Genomic DNA, 12822 nt, shown 5'->3' with positions numbered 1-12822 from the left:
CAGCTGTGTGTAGACTTAAGTCTCTTAATATTTCATTTCTAACACAGTTGGATTTTGATTTATATATATTTTAGACCCTCTTTATAATTTTGCTCAGAATTGGAGAACAGAAAATACAAGCATGTAAAGTTTCTTTCAAGTCTACATAAATATTGAGAATAAATTCCTCATAAATGATAGTACAATTTAACTGTCAAAGTTTTTAAATTCATTATGAGCAATAAAACTTTGAAATTAAAACTCAGCACAAGTCTCTATCCAAAGGGTTTTGTTTTTATTGTTCTGCAGGTAAGACTATTAGTAAAAACCAAAGTGAAAAGCTTGTTGCCCTGAAAGTATCAGTGAGCACCACATCTATTGGAGCTGTAAGTTACAGATGTATGTCTTAATAGCAAGCACTGATGACAAAGTAATGTAAATTTGTGGTAACAGTACTTTAGTACTACTGAAATAAGGCTGTTAAGCAGAAAATGTTTATAACTTATGGTTTGCCAGAGGTGGACCAAAGAGAAAGAAAATCCAGAAAACTGTAAATTCCTTTTAAATTCTCCAGAAGGCTGATGAAGAAAAGTGTGCTAAAGATCTTATCTTATGTGACGGGTGGAGGAGAAAGTTTTTATAGGTAATATATTTCTTAATACCAGGATATAGGACTTCCAAACTATGAGTTTTAGTTCTTAAAAAAGGCTTTTTAAGTAAAGAACTTTCCCCAACAAAAGTCAGGAAAAGTTGTTTTTTTTTTAAAGTAAGAATAATTAAGAAGGCAGAAATACCAAGCATATCATTAAGAAAAATAAATGTGATTAAACTTAGCACTCCCAGATGGCTTTAAAAAGTCAGTTACCTGAAGATCTCAAAATGACCAACAAAGGTTGAAAACAGCAGCAAGGATATATTAGGTAGATGCAAGCAGAAAGGAGGGATGATAGGGACATTTCATAGTTGCCAAAATGTAATTATGAATCATCTTGCATTGAATAAGACTTGAAATGTATAATGCAAAGACTTTTATATATACAAAAACTTGACAAGACTACCCTCTCGGTAGGAGGTCAACACTCTTACCTTTCAGAATTTGACAGATCAAGTGGACAGGGGAAAGATAAGAAGACTGCTGCACTTGCTGTGCCTGAAACATTTCCCTCAGATATACCGGACTTGCTCCTTCTTTTCCTTCAGGTCTCTATCCACATATCACCATAAGAGAGTACTTTTGACTACCCTATTCAAATTAAGTAGGATACCCTATCACCCTCAGTCCACTTTTTCATTTAACATATCTCACAGTATATATCTATTTATTGTTTCTGCTAGAATGTAAGCACGGTGGGACTACTTGTTTAGCTCACTGTTTTCCAATATAACAGAACAAGACACATAATATGTATTCAATAAATATTTACTGAATAAGTGAGTTGCACTGTCCAATATGGTGCTACTAATCACATCTTTTTAAAATTAATTAAATTGAATAAAATTAAAAATTCAGTTCCTCAAACCAGCCACATTTCAATGGCTTAATAGACAAATATGGCAGGTGACTACTATATTGAACAGTACAGGTATTGAACATTTCCATCACCTCAAAATTCTATTGATTAGGTCTGCTATAGAAGGTATGAATATTTAATATGTAAATGATTTTGTATAAAACAGAATTCACTTTTACTGAGTGCCCATATCATCACCCTTCCATAATGGATCACATATTAAGCAAAAGGGAAAACCAAAAAGTTTTAAGAAGTAGAGGTTGTACAGGTAATTAAGTAATCATACTGCAGTATAGGTGGAAGCCAAAAGCAAGAAAATAGGACTTTTCTAAGTATATGGAAATTAAGGAACACTTCTAAAAGAAAATCAAAACTAGAATTTTTGACTACTTAGAAATTAATGACAAAAAGAACATATAAAAGTCCCTAAAATGTAGCCAAAGCTATAGTCAGGAAAATTCATAACTAAACAAGAAAGCTGATAAATAAGCACTAAAGAGAAAAAGCAAAACAGGATGAAAATGATGAATGTCTGAATATTTAAGAAGTACATGGCACAAGAATAAAAAATGTAGGGGAGATTTCTTTAATTATAAGAAAATAATGTATAGAACTTCATACCAATAAATTAGAAAATTAAAAAAATTTTTTTTAGTCTTTTTTAAACTTTTTATTAAAAAAATTAACAAAACATTAAGATATCATTCCATTCTACATATACAATCAGTAATTCTTAATATCATCACATAGCTGCATATTCATCATTTCTTAGAACATTTGCATCGATTTAGAAAAAGAAATAAAAAGACAACAGAAAAAGAAATAAAACAATAGAGAAAAAAAAGATTATACATACCATACCCCTTACCCCTCGTTTTCATTTACCACTAGCATTTCAAATTAAATTTATTTTAACATTTGTTCCCCCTATTATTTATTTTTATTCCATATGTTCTACTCTTCTGTTGATACAGTAGCTAAAAGGAGCATCAGACACAAGGTTTTCACATTCACAGAGTCTCATTGTGAAAGCTATATCATTGTTCAATCATCAAGAAACATGGCTACTGGAACACAGCTCTACATTTTCAGGCAGTTCCCTCCAGCCTCTCCACTACATCTTGAACAACAAGGTGATATCTACTTAATGCATAAGAATAACCTCCAGGATAACCTCTCAACTCTGGAATCTCTCACCCACTGACACTTAGTCTCATTTCACTCTTCCCCCTTTGTTGGAGAAGGTTCTCTCAATCCCTTGATGTTAATTCTCAGCTCATTCTAGAGTTTTTCTCAGTCCCTTGATGCTGAGTCTCAGCTCATTCCAGGATCTCTGTCCCACGTTGCCAGGAAGGTCCACACCCCTGGGAGTCATGTCCCATGCAGAGACGGGGAGGGTGGTAAGACTGCTCGTTTTGTTGGCTGGAGAGAGAGGCCACATCTGAGCAACAAAAGAGGCTCTCCTGGGGGTGACTCTTAGGCCTAAATTTTAAGTAGATTTGACCTATCCTTTGTGGGGTTAAGTTTCATATGAACAAACCCCAAGACTGGGGGCTCAGCCTATAGCTTTGGTTGTCCACATTGCTTGTGAGAATATCAATAATTCAACTTGGGGAAGTTGAATTTCTCCTCGCTCTCACCATTCCCCGAAGGGGGCTTGCAAATACTTTTCCAGTCACTGATAAATCACTCTGGGATTCATCGGGGCATCACTCTGGACAAACCAACAAAATCTCATGTCCTACCTGAGATTCCAAGTACTTATGATGTTCAATCAAACTATCTACATGAGTTATATTAGGAAATGCTCTAGTCAAAATATAAATTTTGTAACATTTTTTGCTTTAGTCTCACACATAAGGTGACATTTTAAAGTATTAATTATCATCTATAATAAATTAGAAAATTTTCATAAAATTGATAACTTTTCAGAAAGATGTGAATTTCTAAAACATGCAAGATGTGACTAGCTCAGTAAGTACCCAGTGGGGCACAGGGACTAAATGGTTTTACAATTTGAGTTCTACCACATCCTTCAATGTTAAAATAAGTCTTAAAAACCAAAATGTTGAGAGCACTGTAAGGGCAGGGGGTATTTTTATTTCAGCATTATATTCTCAGCACCTGGCACAGTGACTGGCAAAGAGTAAACTCTTGATAAAAATGCATTAAGTTGGGAAAGAATAGTTTCTTCAACAAATGCTGTTGGGAAAACTCAATTTCCATATGCAAAAGAATGAAGTTGGATCCCTATCTCATACCATATCCAAAAATTAATTCATAATGGTTCAAGGACAAAGGGTGGGATACAAAGATCAAAGGTGATGCTGGAGTTATACAAAGAAGGTAGGGTTTAACAAATGAATATGATTGCTGAATCATTAAACTGATATTTCTTTTAGTCTCCAGTATCTTAGAGCAGTTAAAAGTAAAACAAAAAATTGTGGAATTGTAACACATACCAAACTCTGGAGTCTCTTCAACTAATTGTTGTGCTGTGGTTTGAAATTTATTGCTTTTTTGTATATATGTTATTTTTCACACACAAAAAAAAAAGGTAAAAAAAAAATTGTGGGGTGGAAACTTTGGATTATTTCCATGGAGAGGTGGCAACCAGTTGTGGGTGTGACCTTTGATTAGACAGAGATCTGTCTCCACCCATTCAAGGTGAGTCTTGATTAAGTTTACTGGAGTCCTTCAAAAGAAGAAACATTTTGGAGAAACCTCAGAAGTAGCAGAGCTGTCAGAGCCCACAAGAGAGCCAACACTAGACCCAGACATTTGCAGATACGGAAAGTAAATGCCCCTGGGGAAGCCATTTGAAACCGGAAGCCAAAGACCCTAGCAGATGTCAGCCTTCCCAGTTGACAGTGGTGTTCTGAACCCATCGGCCTTTCTTGAATCAAGGTTTCTGTCTCTGGATGCCTTAGGTTGGCCATTTTTACAGCCTTAGAACTGTAAACTTGCAACATAAATTCCCTTTATAAAAGCCAAAAAAAAAAAAAAAAAAGATGTTCAAGCATAATGGGTCAAGGACCTAAATATAAGAACTGAAACCACAAAACTTTTAGGAAAATATCATAGGGCAAGTCTTATATCTGATAAGAGTTTAATACCCAGAATATATAAACAATTCCAACCCAACAATAAAAAGACAATTTTGACTAGACATTTCTTCATAAAAGATATACAGATGGCTAATAAGCTCAAGAAAACATGCTCAACAGCACTAGTTATTAGGGAAGGGCAAATCAAACCACTTCATACCTATATTGATGGCTGTTATATAAAATATTGGCAAAGTTAAGGAAAAATTGAAATCCTTATGCATTGCCACTGGGAATGTAAAATGGTGTAGCCACTGTGAAAAATAGTTTGGAGGGTCCTCAAGCTAACAGGAGAGACACAAAAGAGATATGAGCTCACTCAATTATAAGTGTTGGGGTTGCCAGCAAAAACGACAACTCAAACAGGCTCGGATGGAAAGATACTTCAATCACTGAGAAGAGGCAGGAAGGCGATACTTCACTAGTGAGGGTCTGTTCACCACATCCAACAGTCTTAATCTGTAGCCAAAGCAGAGAGATGTTCTAGGTACAGCACCCATCTCGTGTTTGTGTGCTGCCACAGAGGAGGAACCCTGCTTCCTCCCCACAAGGGACAGATACACCACACCAGAGTGCAGGCTAGATGTCATAAAACATGCCCACCAGAGTCAGAATCTCCCGTGGAGGTTTACATATGCTTGGGACAATATGGTACAGAATATGTGGCAGTCACTTATCTTCTAGGGGTTTGTGCTTTATTCTGCCAGGCTGACATATCTGGCCCTGAGCTCTGGATGTATTTGTGGGTCCTAGGGAAAGGTGACTGGCCATGCTAGGACTGCTCCCTACTACATAAATATAGAATTACCACATGACCCAGCAATCTGACTCCGAGGTATATACTTGATAGAATTTAAAATGAATTCAAGTAGATACTGATAAGTCAATGTTCACAGCAACATTATTCACAATAGCTGAAAGGTAGAAACAACACATGTCCATTAATACATGAGTGGATAAACAATGTGTATGTATATATAATGGAATATTATTCAGCCATAAAAAGGAATAAAATTCTGACCCATGCTGTAATATGAACTTCAAAAACATTATGCTAAGCAAAATAAGCCAGACACACAAGGCCACATATTATATGATCCCACTTATATGAAATCTCTAGAATTAGCAAATTTATAAAGTAGTTTAGAGGTTACAGGGAATAGAGGAGGGGAAGGGGGGAGTTATTGCTTAATGCATACAGATTTTCCATTTGGGGTGATGAAAAAGTTTTGATAATGGATGATGGTTATGGTAGCACAATGTTACAAATAAAATTAGTGCCACTGAACTGTACACTTTAAAAAATGGCTAAACAACTTCTACCATCAGCTGTTTTTTTCTATTAATAGCCAACCACATAGGTGTAAGATGGGTTCTGTTTGTGGATTTAACATCATTTCCCTAATGGCTGGTGATGTTGAGCATCTTTTCATGTGTTTATTGACAATTCCTATATCTGAATTGTCCATTCAAGTCCTTTACCCATTTTTCAATTGGGTTGTCTTTTTGTTGTTGCATTATAAAAGCTATGTATTCTGGATATTAAACCCTTATCCAATGGAAAAAAAATGGTTAAAATGGCAAATGTTGTGATATATATAGATATATATATATCACATATATATAGTGCCACAAAAAAACCCATTAAATTACTGGAAAGGGAATTTAGAGTATTGTCTGTGGGTATTTCAAAGAAAATACATTTTCAAATTATAAAAACAAAAATTATTCCTTATAGCAATATTAATTTTGAGTCCTTTGAAGACAAGTGAACATTTATTAAATGACTCATTTTATAAAACGATTTATTTCCTAGATGGACATTATTAAACAACTAATAAAATACATAGTGTACAAATCATACGTTTAAAACATAAGAAGACAACAAATATCTTAATGTACATAAAAACAAACTTCAGGAGACATACATTAAAAATACCCAACATAACTAAAAAGGATCTGGACTTTACTTACAAGCTGATTAATTCCAAAAAGAATTAGTATTTAAGAAATGTTTTGCTATTGGAAGAATAAATCTAACAAAATCAGTATGTAAATCAATAACATATTGATTTATGAAGCCAAAATATATGCCCTAAATAAGGATCATATTAAATGAAAATGTTAAACGTCCATCGATGTATAAAAAAGGAATTCAACTGTTCAAATTCTATATACAACTTGATATTCTTCAAATCTACTTCTAGAACTGTAAACTGACTTTAAAAAAAAATGATCAACTACTACCTAATGTTATTAACAATAACAAGTATTATCACTGGACATATGTTGTTTTTATCATTAAAGTACAATATAAAATCTTCAAATCCAATATATTATGGCCCTGTTTTAAATCTGTTTAGTACCTTAAAAAATATAAAGTCCAAGATATAAAACTGGTGGTTTAAGGCTCAGTTAAAAGTAACCAAACAAATGTCTTATAAAAGAATTCTTCTTTTCTTTGTTTGGTGAGCTTGATTCATATTATTCTGTACTGTCCAATTTTTTTCAGTAAGAAAACCCCAAGTTATATAAGTATGCTGAATGACCTCCAAGCCTTGTTATGGCTTTTTTTTTAAAAGCCCCAAACTATTGAAATAGTTTTTAGTTCTGGCAGCAGATTAGAACAAATTCTCAAAAATTCACATTTTCTTCAAAAAATTTCAACTGGCGAGCTTTCACACTGTAAGTCATATACTTTTCACCCATGTGTTCCCGTAAACGCACCTATTTGGGAAACAGATAAAAAGAAATCAGTATGTAGCAGAAAAGATAGAAAAAAAATATTTATGCAATCTTAGAAGAAAGGCTTTTATAGGCATGATGCTGAAGGTGGTGTAAACCATATGGGAAAATACTATTAGTTCTGTTTACATAAAAATTTAAAATTTCCATCTAACAAAAAGAAAATTTCCTAGGAAACTAAAAATTAAACAATAAACTAGGTGATATATTCGCAATATATATACCAATGGGTTAATAGAATTAATTAGAATTGATAAAATCCCTAACAATAACAAAATCAGTCCCAAGATAATGCAATAAAAGTATTTAAAAATGATAATATTTCTAAAATTCAACTTAATAATAGAAAATTGCACTGTGTGACACAAAATTTATTTCTATTGATAGTATTGCTTGACATTAAAATAACACCTAATAATGTGTTGAACAGATTATTATATACCTCCTGATATAATGCACCAAGGACTCAATATCATTCAGTGGTATTCCTGTCAAAAATATGTAACCTGAATCTATTCATAAGGGAATATCAGACAAATTCAAACTGAGGAATATTTAATAAAACACATATAGCATAGCCTTGCAACAGAGAAGTTAGGATTTAACAAATGATTATGATTTTTGAATCATTATATACATATTTCTTTTTAATTTTGAGTGTATTAGAATAGCCTGAAGGAAATACCTGAAATTGCTGAACTGGTAATCTATCTCTCTTGATCTTTGATGACTGTATAACTATATAGCCTTGATCCTGTTACTGTAAAAATCTTGAAACTAGCTGAGGCCTCTCTCTCTAAGCCAACTTGGCAGGTAAACTCACTGCCCTCCCTCCTAAGGGAGACATGACTCCCAAGAGGTAAATCTCCCTGGCAATGTGGGACCTGAATCCTGGGGATAAGCAGGACCCAGCCAGCATCATGGGGGTGAAAAAGACTTCTTGACCAAAAGGGGGAAGAGAGAAATGGGACAAAATAAAGTCTCAGTGGCTAAGAGATTTCAAACAAAGTTAAGAGGTTATCCTGGAAGTCGTTTTTATGCATTATACAGACATCCCTTTTTAGCTTATGGGGTATTTGGAGTGGCTAGAGGGAAGTACCTGAAACTGTTGAACTGTATTCCAGTAACCTTGATTTATGAAGCTGACTTCATGAATAACTATACATGACTATATAACTTTTACAGTATGTCCATGTGATTGAGAAAACCTGTGCCTGATGCTCCTTTTATCCAGAGTATGGACAGATGAGTAAAAAAAAATAAGGATAAAAAGTAATGGGTAAAAAAAAATGGGGATATTGAAATACTGGTGGTCAATGAGAGGGAGGGATAGGGGTATGGGATGTATGAGCTTTTTCTTTTTCTTTTTCTGGAGTGATGCAAATGTTTTAAAAATGATCCTGGTGATGAATACACAACTATGTGATGATATTGTGAGCCACTGATTGTATACCATGTATGGATTGTATGTGTGTGAAGATTGCTCAATAAAAAATATTAAAAAACAAAACAAAAATATTAAAAAAAAACAAAACAACCTTGTGACTGACACTTACTTGTACCCCTTTATCCTGTTTTTCAACTTTCGAGTCTTATGATCACTAAACATAGCCCCTAATGCTTATTAAAGGCCTTGCCTGAGTCAGCCCAGAACTAACCCACCCCAATTCCAAAATTATCTTGCTAGACAAAGGTGGATCTAACCAAAATTGGCCCACCTGACATGTGCAGTAGCTTAAACATTAACCCATAAGTGACCCATAACTCATAACACTAAAAATCATGCTCATCGACATATTAAGGCCTCCATTTTATTATATATATTCTGTGACTGAGCATGTAATCAATCTGCACATGCTCAATAATTAGATCATCTCTAACCTCATCTTGAGCCACTGTGCTCATTATCCTAAAACCTGCCCATCTTTCGGTACTGTAAAACCATCAGTCACTGCAGTTCAGGGAGACAGATTTTTAGGCTGATAGGTCACATGATCTCCTGCTTTGTGCCTAGCAATAAACTCTTTCTCTATTTGAAGCCCTGGTGTCTCAGAAATTGGTAATTTGAATGCCTCAAGCAGAGAACCCGCCATGTTGATTGGTATCATACTCTTCAAATATATCAAAGTCAAGAAAACAAAGACAGATGAAGGAAACAGTCCAGATTAAAGGAGACAACAGCTAAATATAAAATGTGATCCTGACTGGTTCCATATCCAGCATGACAGTATGAAGAGCTTCGTGAACCCACTCCACAGGGAAACTGGTGAACATTATAATTAAGATGAAAGTCTCCTATAATAGACTATGGGTTTATAGCAAATGAAAAAAGCATTTATTCAAGAAAATTTACTAGGGGTGCAAGAATAGTTCAGTGGTAGAATTCTCACCTGCCATGAGGGAGACCCGGCTAGATTCTCGGCTTATGCACTTCCCCCCCAAAAAAAACAAGCAAGCAAATACAAACAAAAACAAACAAAAAATTCAACAAGTGGTGCTGCAATAATGGGATACTCACATGGAAAAATAATGAAATGTGACCCTGCCACACAGTATACCAAAAAAAAAGAAAGAAAGAAAATGTACTAAAACTCAGTAAGAATAGTGAGACACTATGATATGTGAACCAAGACACACTGCCTTCTCCTAGATCAGCAAGACAGAAACCCCATTCCAGACTGGTGTATCTAGGAACAAAGGTTCTCTTTTACTCCCAGCTCCTAGTCGGAGAGGTATCTTGCTGGGAAGGATCACCATTTCTTATCCTGACCACAGCTATGCTGCTGAGGCTAAGTTCAAAAGATTTCAAATAGCCATTATAAATATGTTTGAAAGAAATCCATGAGATCAAAATTATTAAAAAAAAGAATCAATGGAAATTCTGGAATTGAAAAGTACATAACTGAAATGTAAAATTCACACTAGAGGGGTTCAAAAACAGATTTGAACTGGCAGAGGAAATAACTACCAAACCTAAAGATAGAGTGATAGAGATTACACTATCTGAAGTAGATAGGGAAAGAAGAAAAATGAAGAGACTCACAGAGAAACATGGGACACTATTACTCAGACAAACATAAAGGAAGTACCACAAAGAGAGAACAGAGATAAGGGAGTAAAAATTTATATTTGAAGAAATAATGGCTGAAAAAGTCTAAATTTATTGGAAAACATAAATCTACACTAGGAAGCTCAAAGAACCCAAAACAGGATAAATGCAAAGAGACACACAAACAGAAACATATGCGTCATCAATTGCTGAAAGCCTCAGAAAAGAAGAAAATCTTGAAAGTGCTAAAAGTGCTAAAAGAAAAAAATAGATTGTTACAAGGGAAGCCCACTAGCATGAACAGCTGACTTCTCATCAGAAATAATGGAGGCCAGAAGGCAATGAAACAATATATTCAAAGCGTTGAAAACAAAAAATTGTCAACCAAGAATTCTATATCCAGCAAAGCTACCTTCCAAAAATAAAGGCATAATACTCCCTATAATTATGCCTAAGAGTTACTTCCACAGAACCTCTTTTGTTTCTCAGATGTGGCAACTCTGCAAGTCAAATCATTACTCTTCCCTCCTACATGGGACATAACATCCAGGGGTATGAGTCACTCTGGCAACGTGGGACATGACTCACAGGGATGAGGCTGGTCCTGGCACCATGGGGGAATTACTGGCAAACCAAGTGCAAAAAAGATCTTCAACACAAACCCAAGCAACTACAAAATCTTAGATAAGCAAGGGAAAGCAACTTTCAAAATAACGTTATCAAGATAATCAAATGCGGTGAAGTCAGTAGAAAATCACAAAGCATGGAAAGAAGCAAGAAAATATGGCACAGCCAAATGACAAAACTAAAACACTAGAGAAGACACAGAATTTGGAACTAATTAAATATGTTCATACAAATCTCCTAAATAAGTTCAATGGGTTGACTAAAGACATAAAGGATATCAAGAAGACACTAGAAGAGCATAAAAAAGAATTTGAAAGAATGAATAGAAAAATAGCAGATCTTATGGAAATCAAAGATACTGTAGATCAAATTAAAAATATACTAGAGAAGATGGCCAACTAGAATAGCTCGAGATTAGCCCTGCACCATGGAAAAGTTAGAGAAGGGGGGCAACTGAGGCGGCAATTTGGGAGTGCGGCTGACCTGGGAGAGCCTTCTACACCACAAGTAGCAGCCCTGGTTGCAGAGGCCGGGCAACTGAGAGGCAAAAGGCTGGAGCCTGGCACAGAGACACGGAGCCCACGGGGCTGTACAGATGGGAGCATGAGACTAGGAAGTAAGCCAGGCTGCGTTCCTTGGGTGCACTACCCTCACCAGTGCAGCCCTGTGACTGACGACTGACCCCACAACCCATGCACCTGAACCCTGTCACCCAACTCTCATTCACTGCACTCAAGGCACCCCCACCCCACCAGCCCCCAGTGCACATACCTGCCCCCCACCCCCACCCCACATGCAGCCCAACCCACCTTTCCTGCACACCTCCCGAGCACTACCTTCCCCTCCGTTTTCCCTGCAGGTTGTTGCCAGTGCATAAAAGTTGCGGACACTAACCTCCATACCTAGGCTACCCCCGCCCCCCGCCCATAGTGTCACACAGCCTCATCCCACCCTCTCTGAGCTCAGTGCATCTGTTTATGGCACTCCCAGGCCCATGCATGCGCACGGGCCCCCAATCACGTCATTCAGTTCTGGGAACCGCACTTTACAGCAGTCCTAGAACCGCACATGTGCACAGCCCTCAGCCTCACTTCCCAGCACTGAGAAAGTACCAACCTGCGCAGCTGGGTCACATCTCCCCCCAATCCATGAAAGCATAATGCTGACCTGCTGCCACAGCTCTATGCACACGCACAAAGGGCCCTGTGCCTTAGACCAGCGCACACCAGCGTTACGCCCCCAGACTGGTGTACCTGCACAGCTACATCCTCCCTGGCCGCTGGGTGTCCACGTTCACAAGCATCAGCATAACATCCCCAACCTGTGCCCATACTACCCTGAAACAAATCACTGTATTGAGTACTCCACCCCATGTCCTGCTCCCTGCAGTACAACTATCCCACAAACACAAGGCCTTAGACTACTGAAAGAAATAAACTCCCAAAGTAAATCAATCAAGATATTTACATGCCACAAAGACAGCAGATCACTATGCATATCACAATGCAGACAGATATAGCCCTGCCTCATGACCAAATTAAAACACCAAAGGAGACACAGATGTTGGAACAACTAATCAAAGATGTTCATACAACTCCACTTAATAAAATAAGTGGGACAGAAAATGACATAAAGGAGATCAAGAAGACAGTAGAAAAGCACAAAGAGGAATTTAAAAGAATAGAAAAATAGCAGGAATCACAGAGAGTAAAGAGTCTGTTGACCAAATAAAAAACATACTAGAGGCACACAACACTAGATTTGAAGAGACAGAAGAAAGAATAAGTGATACAGAGTTTGGCTG

General features: G+C 36.5%; 2 protein-coding genes across 3 annotated transcripts in view; one reads left to right on the top strand and one right to left on the bottom strand.

The window, feature by feature from the left end:
- The window catches only part of SPCS1 (signal peptidase complex subunit 1), a 1879-nt gene extending 1635 nt beyond the window's left edge, over positions 1-244 (top strand). Inside the window, exon 4 of the mRNA XM_077129045.1 lies at positions 1-244. This exon is cut by the window's left edge and continues 230 nt beyond it. The gene's annotated coding sequence lies outside the window, so the exon portion shown is untranslated.
- A 6144-nt stretch (positions 245-6388) lies between these two features.
- The window catches only part of NEK4 (NIMA related kinase 4), an 87526-nt gene continuing 81092 nt past the window's right edge, over positions 6389-12822 (bottom strand). For both annotated transcript variants that reach the window (XM_077129015.1, XM_077129016.1), the window contains one exon: positions 6389-7324. In XM_077129015.1, the coding sequence (XP_076985130.1) occupies positions 7232-7324 (93 nt within the window). In that variant the 3' untranslated portion in view covers positions 6389-7231. The remainder of the gene's footprint in view (positions 7325-12822) is intronic.

Source organism: Tamandua tetradactyla, chromosome 15, assembly GCF_023851605.1.
Source record: "Tamandua tetradactyla isolate mTamTet1 chromosome 15, mTamTet1.pri, whole genome shotgun sequence".
Classification (NCBI taxonomy): Eukaryota; Metazoa; Chordata; class Mammalia; order Pilosa; family Myrmecophagidae; genus Tamandua; species Tamandua tetradactyla.
This window is presented reverse-complemented; position numbering and strand designations above follow the sequence as displayed.